This window comes from Lates calcarifer, linkage group LG9 (assembly GCF_001640805.2).
Source record: "Lates calcarifer isolate ASB-BC8 linkage group LG9, TLL_Latcal_v3, whole genome shotgun sequence".
Lineage (NCBI taxonomy): Eukaryota > Metazoa > Chordata > Actinopteri > Centropomidae > Lates > Lates calcarifer.
Window position 1 is genome coordinate 3,972,626 of NC_066841.1, and position 21,221 is coordinate 3,993,846.

General features: G+C 42.2%; 1 protein-coding gene across 1 annotated transcript; it reads right to left on the reverse strand.

Moving 5' to 3' along the window:
• Positions 1-12,537: 12,537 nt before the first annotated feature.
• On the reverse strand, positions 12,538-19,835 carry barhl1b (BarH-like homeobox 1b). The gene is made up of 3 exons (XM_018693104.2): positions 18,443-19,835; positions 15,669-15,891; positions 12,538-14,381 (listed from the first exon to the last, which is right to left on the reverse strand). The coding sequence occupies exons 1-3, from the start codon at positions 18,891-18,893 to the stop codon at positions 14,078-14,080; spliced, it is 978 nt and encodes a 325-aa protein (XP_018548620.1). The 5' UTR covers positions 18,894-19,835; the 3' UTR covers positions 12,538-14,077.
• Positions 19,836-21,221: the final 1,386 nt, after the last annotated feature.

Below are 21,221 nucleotides of genomic sequence, written 5' to 3' on the forward strand. Positions count from 1 at the left end.
AAATATTTTAAATTCAGCCCCCACTGAACATCAGCTTAAGGACAGGAGGAGGTGCTGATCAATCCATTTAGAATTTTCATTAGTGTCTTGCATTGAATTTCCTTAATTCTGGTGCATATGCATGAGTCAAGGAAAAGATCCCTGTAGTAGCTTGCTGTGTTTGTCTTCAGTGCCATATATGAGCAGGTAAATGATGGGAAAAAAGACTAAATTAAGCTTTGATTTCATCCTGTGAGAGGAATATAGCTAATGTGACGTTAACCTATAATTTAGTATGCTTTTGGAGAGCATCTGTCCAAGTCCAGCTGTAAGCTTCTCAACCTGGAGACCAATCATCTCTTCATTAAAAGTGTGATACTGTTCAAGTGTCTCCGCAGGCAGCCGGGAGCACAGAGGATTACACTATCGACTTAGTGAAAGGTCAACATTATTTGATTTTCTCAAAGGTTACTATTTATACCTGTTTATTGACTGCCATTTTCTCATAACGTACCTGAGCGTGTGGGAACGCGGGAACATATATTCATTTTCTGTCTTTGTCCTCCCGTTTGAGAGCCGTCTGCAGAAGTGTGTGCATTCTAATTTCTCATTTATGATGCATTAAATTCAGATGAGAGGATTGTTGGGGACAAAGCTGATCACGCTGTGCGAGATGAATCAGAAATTGAACCAAAGTGTTTCATTAAGAGCTGTTGGCTGGCTGCTAAGACAACATGGGGGTGTAATCCCCCCTTTCACTCCCTCTCTCCTTCCTTTACTTTTGCTTTTTTTTTTATTCCTTTTATCCTTTTTCATCCCTCCCTCTTTTACTCATATCCTCCACAGGTGCATATTTTGTCTTCTCAGCCCCTCTCCTCCCCAAAAAAAGACATGTAACGCTCTCCCTCTATCTTCCTCACTTTTTACTTCTCTTTCTGCGAGGCCTGTGAGAGCACCTCCTCCTTGCAAACAGAGACATAACCAAATCCTTCCTCCTCCCCCCCCCGGCCTCCCCCTGCCCGTGCACCAGGGTCACACTGTCAAAATGACTCTTTTTATTACAGTTCATAAACAGCGGCTCCCCCGGCGGCCCCGGGAAATTTCACATAAACTTTGATCAAACAGACGTTAGCCTCGCTGGTCCTCAACCACCTCTCTCCACGTGTGAAAATAGCTTCGCTCAATCACAGGCAGAGAAAACACACCGAAAACAGTGCAAATAGCAAGGCAGTCACTGATATATCAAGTCATTATTGACCAGAACACCTGGGGAATAGATCTCATATAAAAACAATAAGTTACTCTTTGCCTTTTTTCCCCCCCTCCTCTGCCCTCCCCTCTTTTAGCAGAGGCAGAAATGTAAGGCGTTGCACTGGCAGTAAACTTTGTGGCTTAAAATTAATAGCTTCGAGGGGAGCTCAGGTGAGCGATCCAAAATGATAAAAGCATCCAAAATAAAAAGCAGCAGTTGATTTAACTGTGTGTACGTAGACACTAGGAGCTGTACAATAGTTCTTCACAGCTTTCTCTGGCTTCGTCATCCTTTCTATCTTGTTTAGTGGAGCTGTCAGGCCAGTTTTTCTCAGCGTCGAGGGCTCACAGTGCTCCCTTGTTGGCAATCGTGGTTGAGGCTCGCTCTAATGGAGATGAGCAGCAGGAAAGCAGCACACTGTTTTGTTGTTTAGTCGGGCTTTCAGGGTAGAGTTGCTACAGCGTTTTGTGGTTGTAGCTCAAAACCTGAAATATATTGGAGGGCATAGGTCAGGTCCTTTTCAATTTTCTCAGGTCATGGTTAAGTAAACTTCAACTGATAGCAACAGGCTATATTTCTGGATGTTAAATCTTTCAAAATGCAATTGTTTATCATTTTAATTTCCTCGGATATTCAGTCCAGGAGAAAATATAGTGGAAACTGTAATTTCATTGTTATAAAGATACATATTTTCCCAGAATTGACTGAAATTAAATCACTAAACTACTTCGACACCAACTCTGGAAGCATCAGTGAGGTTTTTGAGTGGAACAGATTGGGTGTGAAAAAATTTATTCATAACCATATTTTGAAAAATGTCAAGCCATCTTTTTTTTTAAATGTAATTTGATGAAATAACAGTCATTTTACTGATTTGATCCACTGTATATTAGATACTGCTTGATTAAAACAACTTAACGGTTACATAGTAACATCTACAATGTAAACAATCCCCGTATATGAGAATAATGTATCATTATTTTAGGTATAAGTAGGGTTTTTTAATGAACAGACCACCCTGCTTCTTACATTTTTCCACCGTAAGGCTTGTGTCACTTTTTGTTTCTATTTTTATGCAATTTTAAAAAGTCGCTTATTTCTAAAATACCTAATTTTGGAAACTAAGCATCAAAGACAGAGACTCTCCCTCCTCCGCAGCACATCCTGTCTGTCCGTCTGCAGTCAGACAGTGATGATTGTGTGTCTATAGGAGCCTCAGTAGAACATGATGCAGCTGAGCTATAGTTACCCCTCTGTATCGTGTGTGTGTGTGTGTGTGTGTGTGTCTCTGCTGCCTCCTCACCACACTGTACCAGCTCTGCCTGGGTCCTCATATCAGCCGGTCTATCTTCCCCACCCCCTGCCGACTCCTCACCTTTCCCTCTGCTGCATCTTACGACTCAACCTCCCCTTTCTTTAATACTCCGTTAGCCGCGCCAATTACTCTATCTCTCCGAGCCATCTCCCCGCTCCTTTACCTTCTCCCCCACCCAGCCTCCCCCCTCGCTGCTAATCCTCTCCCAGGCCTAATTGAAGGGGACAGCAGCTCTGCGGGGTCATGCGCTGACGTGGCGTTAAAACGGAGAACCCGGTACCGAGTGACACGTCTCTCCATCCTGATCAGCTTGCCACATATATATATATACACACACACACCCAGCCACTGTTATTTTCTCAGCCTCTTTTCCATTTCTCCCTCCTCTCCTCTTTCTCCTCCTGGGGGTCAGAATGCAACCTGGAGCCAGGAGCAGTCTACAAATTGTCAGAGAGAAGCCCAGAAGAAGAAATGGAGGCTCAGTGCCTCTAGTTCATTATGACTTAGGATGTGAGTTAGGCAGCAGTATGTGTTGACATTGTCATTGTTATCACGGGAACATCTGTGTACGGCCTGTCAGAGGTGTGTATGTGTTTGTGTTTGTGTGGGTGTGTGTGTGTGTGACTGTGCTCAAAGCGGGGAGGACATGTTTGTGTGCCTGCATGCATATACATACTGCAGATGCATGTGCTCCCCGTGCATTTCTTTTTCTGTTTTTATGTGTCCATGTGGAGGCTGATGGTTCCAGGTTTGAATGGCGGTGTCTTGGCACCCGTGGGTCTGCTGAGACCTGCCTCTGCGCAGGATCAAGGGGTGCAGGGGCTGCTGCCGCGCCCAGCCAGCCTGACTGCACGCCAGCTGCAATCCCTAATGCCCCCGCCACATCCTTGGCAGGCTGCGCCCCTGCCCTTTTCCTCCCCAGCTCTTCGTCTTGGCAAAACTGGAGGTTTTTGCGTTTTTTACTTGAAGCCATTTTATTCCTGCTTCACGCCTCAGGATATGTGACATACATTAATGCTATTAGATGATGATGTTTGACTGCTGGGCACATGATTAGACGTGATTTCATTTCAGCCTTTTAATCTGCTTGATGGGTAATTACACTGGATGTAATTGCATAATGTATAAAAAACAACAAGCAAGATGGAGTTGCAGATTATAAATCATGCTGCAGTGCTGTGTGGAAAAGTGTTTGATGTGCTGGATTTTTATAGGGAGCCTGTTTATCTTTGTACTTGTGTCAATGTTTACAAATATGTTGGAATTATTTTGTATGGCTCATGGTGTTTGTCCTTTACTGTGTGTAAGAGGATGTTGATATTCTTAGGAAAAAGTGTTATGAGAGCAGTCAGGAAAAGTTGATTCCCATAAACAGGCTAACTTGAGACATCTGTTGTGAGAAGCACTTGAATCACTATTTACTGTTTTGCAAATTTCCACTGCACATCACAACCTGTGTTTTTCCCTTTTTTTATTATTCTCTGGCAAGTGGGAGAATTTGTTGTGTTTTCTTGGGGTGTTATTATGGTTGAGTTTGGGGACTGTCAAAGGGACGCGGCGCAGCACAGTTAAACTGGGACTCTCAGTACCCATCAGGCCCCTGTGAGTCTTTGTGAAGACGACACCACAGAAGGCGCCTTCCAGAGAAAGCGTCACATCCAGTTAGCAGACACCTCGCGCACTAAAGAGGTTAAACTGCTGCGCCTGGCACAGCCAATTGTATTGATAACCGTTTGAAGCTGGTTTTCTCTCCTACCTGGCATCACGCTTCACACACTTTATTCGGCTTGCCACTCCAGACAAACTTCAAACCTGGGAGAGTGTGTTTTCCTCCACTCAGGTGTATATAGGCGTGGGTGTAGGTGGGTGTCTGTGTTTATATGTGTGTGTGTGCAGAGCCAGGGGCCTTTGCTGCTGTTTGTTTGTGCTGCCTCCATTCTATAAACCAGGCCTCTGATCTCCCAGACAACATGCCTCCAAATTCCTCTGCCGTTCCTGCTCCATGTAAATATATCGGTGTCAGTTTGTCTGATGATGAAATGAGTATTAGGATCCGGAGCAAGGCAGGGAAACCATGCCGCTTCTTTTGCGATTAAAGCCATCCTCTCGGCAGTGTGAGATCTCCGGCTTCTGTGTGTGTTAGAGAATAAAGTTTCTGCGAGCAGAAAAGTGTCTTAGCACATCTGTGTTTCCTCTTGACTTCCCGGTCTATTCCTACTTTTGCTTTACCGCTCTCCGCTGTCTTTCCCTCTCACACTCCACCAGTCTTTCGTTATCGCCTTGTTAGCCCGAGGTCCTCGCCTTGGCCTGGAGTTATGGCTCTGTCGGGCAGCTGCTCGGCCAGCCCTGGGGGTCCTCAGAGGCAAATGGCATGTCAAGGAGTGGTCACTGAGGTAGATTGTCTCCCCCACACTCAGCCTCACCACCACCAGTATCACTTGTCCAATTAGGGGCTTTTTGCCCCCCCTTTAAGTCCCCAACCCATCCACTTTTGATTGATTCTCCCACATCTCTGGCCCCAAGATGAACACACCTGACACCCTGTGAGAGCACAGGCACACATAAATACTGCGTATGGGCAAACAGGCACACTCAAACACAAATAGTGAATCATATTGTTGTCTGTGTGTGGATGTGAGCATGAATAAGTAGTTTATGGATGTAGCTGATATTTATGGGTGTGTTTGCTTAATATTTATGTTAACTAGTAAATGAATCTAAGTGAAATAGCATACTGGTTATATCATATATCGATTAATTTATTATTTGATTTAATTAGTTTTAACAGTTTTGATAATTGGCTGGATAATTGCTTATTTATTAAGAAAAAATACCAAACATTCACCAGTTTCAGCTTCTCAAATGTGAGGATTTGCTGCTTGTCTGCTGCTGCTTGGAATATTTTTAGTTTTTAGACACTTGGTCAGACAAAACAAGCGATTTGAAGATGTCACCTTGGACTCTGAATAATCTGGTTGAGCATTTTAAACAATATTCGCACAGTTTTCAGCTGCTCAAATCCACCTGATGTATTAATATGTTCATACATAAAAGCTGACATTGTGTTAATTTGTTTACACTCAGCTGTAAATAGGGAAGAGCCTTGCACAAGCACATGAATGTGCTCATGTAGCTGTATTAGTAGCCGCCTGCCTCTACTTTGATAATGACAATAAATCTGTGAAATCTCTTACATGTAAATCAAACTCGGGCTGTGTTGTTATTCCTGCCTGCCATCACTTGATTGAATCGATTGTCGTCAGTGTGCTTGCTTGCTCCCCTGTAGGCTACAAGCAACATCAATCATTTTCCTTCCTGCCAGAAACTACAGCGCTGCTCCCCTGACATTTCTGCAACTTTCCCATAATTTATCCAGTGCAGAGACTTGAATGCTCGGTGTAAAAAGAAAATCAACAGTTTGGATGAATTTTGCAGATGATATGTTTAATCCTGTAATAATACTTAGATGGGAATCTATTAGGCATTTAATACTCCACCTCCTGAATCATAAATACACTGATAAGAAGCATGGTTGCTGATAATTACTATCGCTGGAAGGATATGATTAAGGTTTTTGCACTGTTGGTTGGATAAAACAGTTTGCACATGTCACCTTAGTCTGAGGACAATTTTTGGAATTTTGTATAATTAATTTTCAATGAATCAGTGGTAAAAAAATAATTAACAGGCTTTTAATTTTTTAATAATACAGTGAATTAACATGTACATATTTCTGTCTTGGTTACATAATCAGTGTGTTTACCTGATGCACCTGTGGGTACAGCACCTGTCCACAATGACTTCATTTATTTGCAAATTAGTGAATGTTATGAATTTGTGTTTTCTTTCTATTAAGCCTGTTTCCACACCTCCACTCAAATCACTCCTTCTTTTTGCTTCACTCACATGCACACTGACAAACAGCAGTGACCCTGCTGGCAATCATAGGAACCTGTTAGCCACATGCCACCCTCCCCACCTCAGCCACCTCCTCTTCCTCACCCCAACCAATACAGAGAGAGGGAGGGAGAAGGGCCTAATTCAAACATGCGTGGTCCTGCTCTGCTCTCTGCCCTCCACCAGGAGACAGGAGGAGTGTGAGAGAGCTGCCAGACATCACACGGAGGCACCGTTAAAAAATACATGTATACCACTCCTCATCATTTATTGATGGCCTCTCCTCCCTTTATGATTATGAGGTGAGAGCCCCCCCCTTCCCCCCGCCCTCCAGTGGCCCTGGTCAGTGACCCCCAGGGTTTGCAAGGGGTGTCCAAGGAACTGCATGTTCCCTCTAATTTAGCCCACTTTCAAATGAGACCGTATTGGGGACACTCCTCCACATGTATAAGTTGTATGCAGGGATCACTTATAAATAGTAAATGGCTGCCATATTGAAAACTGTCTATAGTTTCAAGGAAAATCTGCTGTTTCTGCAGAGTTTGGAGAATATGTTTTATTAGGTTGTTGACCTTGGATGTATATTGGGATTAGAATATATTTTTAAATGATCACACCAGTGGTGGGATGAAATTCTGTCCATCTATTCAGGGTCACGTAACCTTTCAGTATATAGAAACATGAAAATTACAAAAAAAAATGTCAATTAAGATGCAGCTGTGAAAAGGCTCTCATTGTCGAGCAGATGCATTTATCGTCACTATAAACCAAAAGACAGCAGTCGAGCCAACTCATATCTGTACATCAAACAGTCTGAGTTATTTTCCAGTCTGTGTGGTCCTCTTGTTTTGCTCTTGCGGAATTTATCACATTGTGTGTGTGTCTGCACCAGATGAATAACTTTGCATTTTCACTCTGAAAGAAGCTGCAAAAAAAAAAAAAAAAAAAGAGAGAGAGAGAGAGAGACTGGTGGTTTGTTTGTTGGGATTTTATGGCTGTTTCCTCAAATGTCTTTGTGTGGAAGTCATGGACAGATCAGTGTGAGATTTACTCATTGCTTGATGTTGTCGTCTGGTCCCAGAGGCATTTCCAGGGCCGGTTGGCTGGTGGGGGTCAGGGCCTCAGGGTGTTTTGCCATGTTGTCTGGCTGGAGTGGCTGCTTAGAGAGCAGTGTGGCAGGCGGTGCTGAAGCCTGCCGTAACACAACGAGGTATTGATTGAATAATCTCTGTGTCATCTGATAGTAATGTGGCTTACACTGGCCCCCCGCTGCGAGCTACACGGCTTCCACCACTCCCTGGGAAAAGTGGGCACAGTGTGTTTTTAAAGCACATTTAAAAATACATATTTACTAAAATTTCCCATTGGGATTCTATAATATACCACGTAAGGCTCCCCTCCATCATCTGGGCACCTCCTCTTACTGTAGACACCAATCACTGACCATTTTTATTTTAACATTTCTTATATTTAAATATTTCTTGAATGTATTTGACAATTCAAATGAAGGGTCAACCTAATAATCATTAACAATCAATGATTTTGACAATGCAGTTGTTTTTATTGCTTGTATTGCTTGTATCCCTTTCAGTGCACATTGCCAGTAGCTGAAGTTGCAGAAGCCCAGTCATCCATCCATATTGTTTTCAGTGCTGGGTACTTTCTGGATTAAAATAGCACCAAATAGGCCTATTAAAGTACAAAAAGTTAGCTTTTTATATGAATGTTTAGACAAATGCTTTGTGTTGATTTAATATTTTCTTATCTATACAGTTTTTACAATTTTAGACTTTATGTAGGCAGAATTCTTGCACAGCTAAGCTAAGCACATCCTTGTAATACAGATTCAGAGATATTGTGAATTAATCAGCTACAGGATTTTATGAAATACATAGGTATCAACAAAATGGGTGTAAGCCACCATCACTGGCAGTTACATCTACATAAAGCCTGTGTTAAACCAAAAATATTTCAGTCAGCTCATTTGCCTGTTCCTGGTTTTTGTTGACTACAGATTGAGTCTGTAACACTATTTAAAAATGGCTAATTTGATGACTTTTTAGCCATTACAAGGATAGTAGTTGGGGTGACTGTCTTGGAATAATGTGTTCACTTTCTTCCCACTCTGCCATCATGGCTTGAATGTAGTATTAGTTAGCCTACCTGCTGTCACATACATGCTAATTTCAGTCAGTCAACTTGGATATTCACTGTCCTCTGCAGTCCAGGAGAAATGAAAGAATGAGAGGTTTCAAGTGAAGGCTATGTGTGTGGTTGTGAAGCAGCAGCTCCACCTCTTTTTTTTTTCTTCTTCCCTGCGTCTGTCCCCCCTTCTCCTGCTCTCCTCCGCTTCTGTCTCCCTCCCTAACCCTCCTTCTGATCCGAGAGGAAAGCTTTCATTATTTGCCGAGATTGGGATGTCAATCCCCGCGCCCCTGACCCAAGTTTGTAGTTCTCCCCCGTCATATTGGGGAAATGATTAGTGGGGTTATCTCCCCTCCACTCCGCGAGGCTTTCATTCCTCCTCGCGGCCCCCCGTACCTCCAGGCAAGGAGGGGATCTCTAACCGGCAGGCTGCTGCTCTCCTTTCACTCCTCACACTCTCTCCCCCCTTTTACACTTTGCTGATACTTCATCATGTAGCCTACTTCATCTCTCTAAATGTCTCTGTTCATTGCTGAGTCAGATTCATTTTAATGTTAACCTCCTCTCTTTTTCCTCTGCCTCATATTTTCACCTATCTGAGCATAAGAATTTAGTTGGGTGAATAAAGTCAGGTGGCATTTTTTATTTTAGATTTTAATATGAAGGGGATATAATAATATATCTGGGAGAATGATGACTTTGTTGGGGTCAGTAGCCTACCTACAGTTTGTCCTACTTTCCCCTGGCTGCTCTTAGGCTCTAAACACAGGCAGCAAACACAAACTGAACATCAGTGCATCCAACTGTAGCCTATATTTACAGTTTTACCATATAGACTGAGGCATCCTGTGATCCCATTTAAAACAGACTGCTATATCTCCAAAAGAAACACACACAAAGGCATATTTCTCTCATTTCTCTTTCTCTTTAAAAAGCAAGCTAATCATTTTCCATGTTTAATTTTTTAAACTTTTATTGTTCTGTTAACAGAAAGAGAGAGAAAAAACAAGCCTTTGTGTATGGATGTTGAAGGAAAAAAAATCTTAACTTCTCCTTTTTTGAGAGCCAAAGTCAAACACTTTGTTTGGAGTATTACACATGAGGGTCTGTGTGTAATAAAGTGCCTTTGCTCTATTTTGAAACGCGTCTGTGTGTGAGTGTGTGTGTGCTATTATGGCTTCAAAGGTTATTCCAAAATGCCCCACATACATGTAGTATGTAGGATATAGAGGCTATAGGCATGTGGGAATAAATGGATGTAATTTCCACTCTGACTAACAGCAGATATAATAGCTCCATATAAAGCCACATTTTCGCTGCATGCGCACGAAACTGTAAAATTAGTTCTTTTCGTTTATGGCTATTGTTGAAGGGGATAAAATATAGGCCATGCGTTTCTTGAACATTTTTAATTGATCTATTTTTCATCCTCCCCCGCGGATTTTTTAAACAAAACGCTGGCAGTGTGTTGCAACAGTCTTAATGCGAGCTGCAGATTTGCTTCATTGGTCCACACTGAAAGGAATGAAAGGAAAATCTAAAAGCTCTCACACCACGAGCACAATGCAAATTACGCTTTGATTCACTCTTAATTTCATCAAAAGGTTGTGTTTTTTGTTTAGTTTTTTTTTTAATTATTATTATTATTATTATTATTATTAGGAGTCCATGGGATTAAGCAGAGTCACTGATCCTTTGGGTCTAAGCTTTTTTTTTTTTTTTTTTTTTTTTTTGTCTGTCGGGAGCTCAACGAGACTCCATCCGCACTTCATTAACCCTGAGCCGGGGACAATCCACGGTAAGAGCCGGGGGATTTACCACCAGCCTTTCACATGCAAAGAAAAGAGGAGAGAAAAAAATCTCCGAGCCATCCAACAAGACACACGGGGGCTTTTCCTTATATAATCAGCTGTACACTTTGCAAGAATAACCCCCTTTTCATAAAAAGGGTCGTCGTTATCTGAATCGGTCACGGATCCTCATGATGGGACTATAATGATCTTTTGGCAAGTTGGGAGGTGTTTGATTTTTTTTCTTTTTGTCCTCTTCCCCTTTTTCTCCCCTTTTCACTTTCCCGGTCGTCAGAACCCGCCCGCACGCTCTGTATTTTTAATGCAATTTTACGCATCATAAATGCGGCAGTTACCAGGCCCGTCAGTCTGATATTTCACGGCGTGGTCAGCCACTAAGTGGAGGCCCCAGATAACAGGTGCCATGCGTGCATGACAGCAGGGGGAGCTGGCTATCAAACCCATTATCGACTTTCAATTAAAACCTATTAAAGTCTTTTGTCTAATCGTTAACATCCTACACGCCAAGTCTTGTCCGTCAGCCTGAACTCCTTTAACCCCCAACGCGCCACGGCCGGATAACTTTGAGTCCACATAGACTTGGAAGGGTAGCGGTGGGGGGAGAGAGAGCGAGGTTGGTGGTTGGGTGAAATTTGTATGGAGGAGGGAGGGGGTGTTGTTGGTGGTGGAGCCGCTGACCAGCTGTCCCTACGCTGATCCCCGGTCTGCAGTCAGCTCCAGCCCGGTCACCAGCTGTTGGAACCGTTTGGCAGAGGAGCGCACATCCAGCACCCTCAAGGAAAAGAAGGATGGAAACAATCAATTTCCAAATGGGATCATTTAGGGCACTTAAACAATTGCGCACATAACATTAATATTTCATCTCCTGCATTGTTTATGGAAAACGAATTGGAGTTGCTGCTGTTAATTTAGGAAAGTGGGAATGGTGACGGCGTGAGGGAAGGGAGGGGGGCATGGACAGGACAGGGGCTCCATTTTGGACAGAACACCCTTCTGCTTTATTGGCGCTTCTCTAAAGACATTAGCTGGAATTGATCTTTGATTGCACATTTGAACGTGTGTGAAAGAGGAAGGCGGGGGGTTGGTCGTGCATGAGCAACAATTTCTAATCAAACTTTTTCACCTGTGTACCTTTCAATCAAAACTGCTCACGCGTTTGAAAAATAAAGTCTAATAAGTAGCCTAATATTTTTGTAATTAATACAGAATAACATTAACATTTGTCCAAATTGAAGTTGGTTGTAAAAATCTTTCCTCAAATCTCCGCTCTTCTTTTGAAAAGGTTAAGAAAACGGATGTTTAAGCGCGTGCTCCACTGATGACACTCTTATTAACTTTTTTTTTTTTTTTATCACGCCTTCATCTCAACATTAAACAAATTAAATCAACGACACTAAACCAAACAGAGAGGGGAGAAGTCGTTTGACAGACATGTTCAGATTCATTCAGACACGTTTTTGCTCTAATAGAAAAACCCGCGAGCCCCTTTAAAATTGTGTTTATTTTCGTGCTGCTTCCGAAAAAGTGGAGTTGTTTAATTAAAGCTTCGCCGCCCTTCTCCTCAACCTTTGCTCATTGACACCGACACGTGTTCATATCACTTTATAATAAGAACCCCTGGTTTTAAACAGTGGGCAGCCAAAAACATCAGAAGGGCCTTTAAACTGTAAATGTATGTTTTTGTATTTAATAGGAAGGTCCTTTTTTTCTTTGAATGTGGTCAGATACCAACTTTAATGTCAAACTGTTACATTTTCCACGTTTAGCGCGAGTATTTTGCTGTTTGCAACGAAATCACGCAGCATTTCTGTATTTTAAGACTTCTATTCTAGAGCTGTAGCTGTGCAATCCTTAAATTATTTGTACACAGAGCTGGAGGACAATATAACATGACAACTATTAAATGTGATGCAACACAACCACAAGCTGCGGCTCCAAGCTGTAATGATAAATCAGGGAGATGAAACACTTTAAGCATCAGATAGTTGTTTCATTAGACTATTATTTTGTCCACTTCCTTTAGGTTTTAAGTGGAGCAATTCCATTTTAAAGAACAAGCTCCCTCCACGTGTTGATTCCACCTGATAAGCCTCGTGGCATTTCCGTTTCACACACATATACTTCACGCAGCCACGTGATTAAATGAAAGACTTTTATTTCCACATTTATAAAAGTAATTCTCTTTTACATCAAATCCCCCCTCCCTTTTTCTGTCCAACTTTTGCTGTGAAATTCACCAAAAGAAAAAAGGAAAAAAAAAAAAAGAACTTCACGAAATGGGGGAGAGAGTTCGGGGGAAGCTAGAGAGGAAAGAAAAAAATAAATAAATTTAAAAAGAAATTTAAAAACGATCCAGGAAATATACGAGAACCACTCCACAAGTTTGATATCTGCAATATACATTTTCACCAAAGGAGAGTAATAACAGTTAAGGGTTATCACGGCGTCATATGAAATAACATAAGTAATAATGCACAACGTCTGTTCAAATACATCTATAGCAAATCAACAGGCAGTTACACCTGGACGTGGACCCGTGTCCAATCGGTTTGTTTCGAGAAAAAAAAGAAAAAAGATAAAAAGAAACATCACTGAGGTGATTGCCTCCCCCCATTCACCCCTCTGCGGGGATAAAACAGCTTCTTTTTTATAAATTACTTGACATTTTTACTCCGCTAAAACTTCAACTAAGAACAAGAAAAAGACTTTATATAGATTTATTTCTTTCCGTAGCTCTCGTGTTTGTGCCTTTATATGAGGGTCCAGGCAGGTTAGTCCTTCCGTCCTTTCTCAGACAATATGTTTTTATTTATTTTTTAAATTTTTTTTAATTCTGACTCGTTCACCTGTATAGTTTCTGATGGCTAATCTAGCCTATTATGTTAAAACTGGATCACCGTGGTCTGGAAAAAGACACACTATAATAGATCAAACAAACAAACAAAGGGAAAAAAGTTTCTTTTTAAAATCAGTCTCTTTCGAATAAAATGCAAAATATTCTTATTTACATGTTTATGACTGCTGATCATCTTGTTCTTCACGTGTAAGGAAAAAGTCACTGACAAAAAAATTACCAAAAAATAATAATAATAAAATAATAATAATTATTAATAATTGTTCCTTTGGATCCCCTTACATTATATTCAAATTACATGGAAAGATATTGGTATCCGCGTTTGCCACTATCCATGAACGTCCACATAATAATAATAATAATAATAATAATAATAATAATAATAATAATAATAATAATAGGGGGTCTAATCGGCTTTGAACTGAGGTCAAAGTGCCACCAACAGTTTTATTTGTTAAGCAAAACACTGAAAATACTGAAATTGGGATCAAATAAATACATAACTTAGATACTTTGATTCATATTGAAAAATAAATAAGATATAAATAAAGCTCATGCCCCCCCCCAAAAAAAGAAAAAAGAAAAAATCCTTCCACACAGACAGTTTGAGTGTCAGCCACAAAGCTCCGTCCACAGGGTTCAGCCTAAATCGGTTTTTATTTTTTTGTACCATAGAAAGGCTGAGCAGTTTTTTCTTTTCTTCTTTTTTGTCTTGTTCGTCACGTTTTTATCTTTTCCCGTCTTTGTTTTATTTCTTCTAATGAGTCCCAAGCTGCCAAGGTCGGCGATGAAGGAAAAAAAAAAAACATGTGCAGGGGCCCGGCTCACCGCTGCTGAGCTGGCCGGGGAAGCACGCCAGACATGGGGGGCAGAGGGGGTGGCGGAGGCGGTGGCTCGCTGCCTCCCTGCAGGCCGTGCAGCAGGATCCGCGGGACCAGCGGTCTCTGCAGGGCCGGCGGCGGCGCCGAGGGGCCTCTGTACAGGTAGAGGGCCGCTCCGGGGTCCAGGTTGGACACCAGGCTCTGCGGGTAGAAGTACGGGGACGGGAACATCCTCTGCAGGGCGGAGTAGTTTCCAGCTTCCGCCAACAGCTCGAGTCCCACAGCCGTCTGCCTCTTCCACTTTGTCCTGGAAGAGATAAAAGACGCTGTTTTAGGCTTTAGCACGTGTATATCTATAAATGAAGCAAGTGCGTTTGAGTTTGACACAGCAAAATCACTCCCATCTGTTTACCTGGGGTCCAATTAGAAGTCAGGAGTACATCTGTTTTTGTTTTTCTATTTTAAATCACCAAAATCTCCAACCTGCCACTTGTATTCACACCCAAGGATGTCTGTTAGGCTGCCAGTATGCACTCCATGCAGGTGAATAATTCATAATAAAGATAATTGAGTAGATATAGTGGTTTGTTTGAATTATTGATATGCACACATGCAACGATGCATTATTCATACACCAAAGTGTTGTGTTTTTATATTTATTTATGTCATTTAGCTGCCTGAGAGTCAGAGCTGTAGACAAACAAATGCTGAAGGTAATTCAACCGAAAACTGCAGAAAACATGTTTTTACATCGTCGAGGACGGTTTCTTTTCCTGCTGCGTGGAGTTTTATTTATTTACAAAAAGTTGACACCGCGGTTCGCAATCTATTTACGGGGTCTTTGTTTATTTCTGTAATCGGATACAACCTTCAAAAAAAGTAACGTAAGGAAAAAAAACTCAGCACTGACAACTCTCTAGAGAGAATAGTGGTGATGGAAGAAAAAATGTGCTTCTGTGATTTGATTTTTAAAATATAAGATTTAAAATATATATATAATGCTAAAAATCGAAATTTAATCCCGAAAAAATACAAATAAAATAAAAGTTCCACCCTGGAGGCGTTGACAGTGATAGTTTATTGACGAGTTTATCGGTTAAGCAGTTGTCAATCATTAATTGCTCATGTAAATTTACTTGATGTGTGTTGTTTTAAAAGTTAGACTTGAAACTAATCAAATGTTTAATCGATTCATCAATTGAATTAAAATTAATCGCAAACTATGTTGTTGATAAATTACCTGTTAAAAAGGAAAATGCCAAAATAAGAGTCTTCCGCTATGTGATGGTTTTATAATGAATTTGTTTTGTTGTGCACTTCCTGACATTCAGTGGACTAAACGATTAATCAATTAATCGCGAACAAATGACAGGTTAATCAATAATTAATAGAGTGGTTACTTGAAGTCCTAGTGGCAGTGACTCATACGTTAAGTGAACTCATGCCACCTTTAGGGTGATGGTGAAAGGAAAACATGGCGTCCCTGAGTCCATCTCTGAGTCAGCCGTGAGAAACCAGATTACCTCGCCCCAAGCCCTCCTCCTTCCCTCTCCCTCCCTCCCCCCGTCTCTAGAAGCAACAGCAGTGTCTTTACCTCCGGTTCTGGTACCAGGTCTTGACCTGCGTGTCGGTGAGGTTGAGGGACGCCGCCAGCTCCATGCGGTCCTGGACGCTCAGGTACTTCTGCCGCTCGAAGCTGCGCTCCAGCTGGGCCAGCTGGTGGTCCGTGAAGGCCGTCCGGGCCTTCCTGGGCTTCTTCAGCCGGACCTGAGGGCTGTCTCTACTGCTGGAGATCTCCCTGTCCCCCTCCTCTTTCACTGAAGGACACAAACCGCGTCGATAAGAAGAAGAAGGCGAAAAAAGAATAGAAGCAGTGAAACTAGAGCCAATAAGGCCTCTCTCGCTGTACACTGTAACGCTACATCCATCTTTGTGTGGACGTGCAGCCTCCAGGAATAAATCTGTGCAGCAGCATCACAGCCTATAAAGCAGACAACTATCAAACTATAAACTAAATTAAAAATAGATTAAAAACAGTAAACGTTACGGCCCTGCAAGTGTGAAGCTGCTCACTTTAATCAAGGGTTTAATTCAGGAGAAAATTGTAAAATATTAAATGGGGTCTGGTTGGATCGAGGCAAAACTGAATTTTAAAAACTTCAGTGTCAAAGAGGAAAACACTTTGAGCAGCATGTCCTGTGAGAGGAGCTGTAATAAGGGTTAAGTGGCACATTTGAAATAATAATATGCTGATGATAATAATAAAAATACGTGTTCCCCTGCTTAACAGATGTGATTAAGCCCAACTTTTTAAAACTGCACTGCGTTTAATTTGTTTTTACATCTAATTAAAAAAGTGGAGGAAATTACTTTTTAAAGTTTTATTTTGAAATATTTTAAAATCACGTGGTTTGAACATTTTACCAGTGTCTTCCAGGTACAGTTTGCTTTATTATAAAGAGGATGAGAAAAACACTTTAAAGGTTTATTGTAAATGTTTTAAAAACATTAGATTTTTTCCCAGCATGCTTAGTTTTATAAAACATTTGAGGTGGAGTAACAGTCTCTGCTGCAGGGTGTGAATCGCGCCGTTAGAGACAGTGCCTATAGGCGATATGGAGCTATTTGATTTGGTCTTAAATTGTTATGAAAAGCCTCTTCCAATATTCGTACTTCCAATCTGATATTTTTCCCGTCAGTCTTTGTTCTTTTTCTGCGTGGTGTCATGTCAGGGCGAGCATTGATATATACACTCCTTCAATTCTCTGGGAAAAAAGAGAAGAAAAAGAGGGTGGTGGTGGTGGGATGGGAGGAGAAACGAGCGAGGCGAGAGATCCTGGTAGTTGAATAGTTGAGTCGTCTCAAGAAGCACAATAATCCGCCTAATTGAGCCACGAGGGAAGGACGAGCCTTTCAACCGCGACCGGAGAAACTTCACAGGACCGTGGAAATGAGTGGAAATCAAGAGCCGGGCGGCCTTGCGCGGTTACAAATCTGATTAGCGCCGGGGACAAATTGCATCAAATCCCTGAAATATTATAGGAGGGCTGATTCGTGGAAATCAAAGCCACCGTACAGGCGCTCTGTGGGCCCCGCGGCTTCTTCAATCAATCAGCGCGTCGATGAGCATCTCCATCCATAACCGTGACACACGTGAACGCGCAGGACGCACGCACGCGGGCACACGCACAGAATTTGTTGAGCGAATTGATGTCGTGAGGCCGTGTCCATAGATATATAAGAAAAGTGAATCAAGAAGAAATGTGTCATGTAATAACCATAATAATGCTAATAATAATAATTTTTCATGTGTATTAAATGTGATTTTAGTTGTTTATTTGTTACAGCGGTCGTCTTCTTTCCAGGCACTGCTTCATTAAACTGTCAATGGAGGTGACATGTCTGTTATGGCTGACATGATTGGAAACAGAGAGGCCCTTGATGGTATTTATCTGGAGGCGACCCTGTCATCTCTCCCATTCTCTGCCTCCCTGACATCAACAGATGCTTTCTGGATATTCTGCTAATGCAAAAGCTTTCAAACACGCCGCGCCATACACCCGTACAGTTTTAATGTAATAACTTAGCTTGAAAATAAAGTCATTAGCTTGTTACCGTGCGGAGACAAATCGCATGTTTTCGCCACCGTGATACAACAGCAGCAGCTCGGGTCGATTTTGGCTCATTGATGGTTTTCGGCGGCCTCTTACTATTACTGAAATATAGTGTCAGTTTATTGAAAAATATTATCTGCTGTTTCTTTGTGTTTACGCTTTCATAAATTGTTTTAAAAAAGATGAGTGTCCAAATATTTTTTGGCAGAAAATAATTAAAAAATGAAAAAAAGAAAAAACCCTAAAACATCTTTAAAAAATCTATTTCAATTATTTTTTAAAAAATCTTTCTATGGTTAGGGTTAGAATTAAAAGCAAAAGTTTGTAATTATATTTTGGATAGTAGTTTGAGTTTAATTCAAACGTAATTTATTATTGTCCACCCCATGTCCAAAGGACACTTACATTTTTTTTTTTTTTTACCAGACCCCTCTATGACCCTCTTATTTTATTTTATTTATTATTTGATCATTATTTAATGAGGTTTGCCCGGAATTAAAAAATTGATGCACCAAGACCAGACAAGCAGCAGCTGAACAGCATACAAAATATATATGTCTGAAAAGATGAAATATAAAGGGGAATAAAGTCAGTCCAGAGGAAGAACGAGCTCCACGTACAACTAATATATAATTCTGAATAACTTGTCTACATGAACCAGAAATCCATCCAGTATGAAATCAAATCAGTTTCCACCTCCAATCTCCAGTCCCCAAAGCAGAACAGTATCAGACACTCAGTTTTCTGTCCTTACCTTTATATTCACTGTCTGACGACGAGTTGCTGTGGATTTTCTCCATAAAGTCGTCCGCTATCTTCGAGGCCAGCCTCCCCGCCTCCTGAGTCGGCTGTCCATTGCTGGAGTAGGGCGCGCAGGCGGCCAGAGGCTTACAGTCCGCGAGAATGTCTCTGATGAGGAACGACGAGGTCACGGTCCTCTGCTGCGACCCCGCCGATATCTGCGCGTGCTGGAGGTGCGGCGGCAAGCCGACGCCGTGACCTTGCCTCTGGGCCACCTCCTCCACGCACTCCCTCCGCGGCGACGGAGGCGAGGAGCAGCCGCTCTCCACGTCTGATCGCGGGCTGAACTCCAGAGGCGAGCGGCACTCCCCCACCAGGCTGTCCCCTTTGGACACCGGACTTCCAGGCCTGTGGGACAGCAGCGAGTCGATGCCAAAACTGGACCCGTTGGCGGACGCCTCCATTGTCTTGATCGCGGCCTCCTCAAACTACCATTTGGTATTCAGGACAAGTTTTATTTTAGGGAGGAAGGGGGGGTGTTGAAGTCTCAGTTGATCCAGCAGAGGAGAAAGAACCCCCTCCCTGCACCAACAAAAATGCTTTTGGATACGCTACAAATAAAGATAATTCATCCGCTATTTCCAGTTTCCCAACTGGTTGTTTACAGAGAAAAATATCTCCAGTCTAAGTTGCGTTATAACAACCGTCCATGCGTCCGATTTCTGGTTTTTGTCAAGTCTAAAAAAGACGAGTCCTCCTGAAATCGATGCAGCCGCTGAAGTCACAATCGATTCTTCTTGCTTCCTTCAGGATGAACTCCTTCTGATTTGAGTTCACACACCTCGTCGCTGAAAGGATCTCACCTGCAGGACACGAAAAGATGCAGAAATAAGAACTGTTTCTGGAGATCTTGGAGCCGGTTTCTTCGCGGAAACGCGTTTCAGCACCATGGACAGGTACAGGCGCGTCAGACCTGACAGAGGACCGGAGGAAAATGTTGAGGGCAGCTCGTCATGTGGCCACACAGGCGACAGAGGAAAACTGTTCGCATGCTTTTTAAGTAGAACAGCAAAACCTAAAAGAAAAAAACAACAGGAAGCAGAGAGAGAGAGAGAGAGAGAGAGAGAGAGAGAGAGAGAGTCCGAGAGCTGCAGTAAGGAAAGAAAGCAGCAAAAGAGGAAGAGGCGGAAGACGCGGGGACGATGCGATGCGCGCCGCAGAAGCGAAAAAAGGAGAGGTAAACTGGGTTAAATAGTCACAACTGGCAAGTAAAAGGACGAGATGTGATGGGGGTGGGAGGGAATCCCAAAAAATTGAACTTGAGGAAAAGTCAGGAGCTAGGTTTTAAGAGCGCCTCGTCCACGTGAGTCCCCTGTGACAAGCCTTCATTGGCTGAGGGGAGCTGGAAGTGGACCTCCCTACACGCCCACTCACCCTGCCTCCCTCCCTCCGTCTCTCCCATCCCCCCCACCCCCCTCTCCCTTCCTCTCCTCCTGGCTCATCCTCACTTTGATAAAAGAGACACTGAATTCATCAGGAGACTCAGATCCAACTGTTTACAGGCAATTTTCACACTGTTTGCTTTCATTACATCATTGATGAGGCTTATAATGGGGTTATTATGTGGAGCGGCTTCGGCGTTTTTCTTCTCGACTCCTTTTTCTTTTGACTAGATTCGTTTCCCACCTCCACAGCTCCACTTTACACAGATTTCTCCTCAACATTTTAGATTTTATCATCATCACTAATTTTAACTTTTGTTTTGTTTTGTTACTTATCCAGCGTAACGCTTTTTTCAGATGTAAGATAAATGTGTAGATATTGAGAAATACACTAACAAAACTGACAAAATCAGAATTTAGAAGGTATTACTATCATGGTTATTATTATTATTATTATTATTATTATTATTATAATTAGTAGTAGTAGTAGTAGTAGCAGTAGTAGTAGTATTTGGTAGTGGTGATTTCATTGTTAAAATATTTTTTATTTATTACAACCCTGATAATTTTTTTGCTATTATTGCTGACCATTATGTCTTTTATCTGGCATTTTTATTTTTAGTTGTTGCATATTTTTACCCTTTGTTTGTTCAACTTCAGTCAAAAATCCCAACTTTAAATTCCCAAAAACAGACACAGTATGGCCACTTTGATAGGATGTGTTTATGTTGCCTTTCAAATAAGAACATTTGAGGTTGAAAACGTGTAATAAAACAAAGGAACAGTCAGCGTTTCGAGCATAATAACGCTTTAATGGCCCCTGGTAATTATATACAATAGCCTGAGCAGCGTGACGCAAAACTTCAAGGCGCGTGATTCGCCATTGTGCGCACTTTCCACCTTAACATGCGTGAAATACCATTGTGTGCACTTTTAGCTCCATCCTGCACAACAGTTTGCCCCGCGCGACGGCCTCGACAGCCCCTAATAATCTAACTAACCCCCTTATCATCATCGACACCCCCGCACCTCCACCCCCTCCTCCCCCTCCTTTTCCCTCCCTCTCCACCCCATGTGACCACCAGATTGGAGGCGCGCGTTGGTCTCAGACACCGGCAGGTTAGTGAATCCGCTCCCCGCTCCCATGGGGTCCCATCACGGCTGCAAGCTGTCACATATGAGGCGGGGACAACACAGATATAAGGCAGCACACACCCACCCTGACTTAGCTGTTTCTTTCTCCTCTGCTGGTGCATGAAAAGGAGCAGTGGTTTGATGCTTTCTCTCCCAGTGTTTTTGTCTTCCCCTCTTTATCCTCACTGTGCTGTGTGTCCACAGGCTCCACTAATG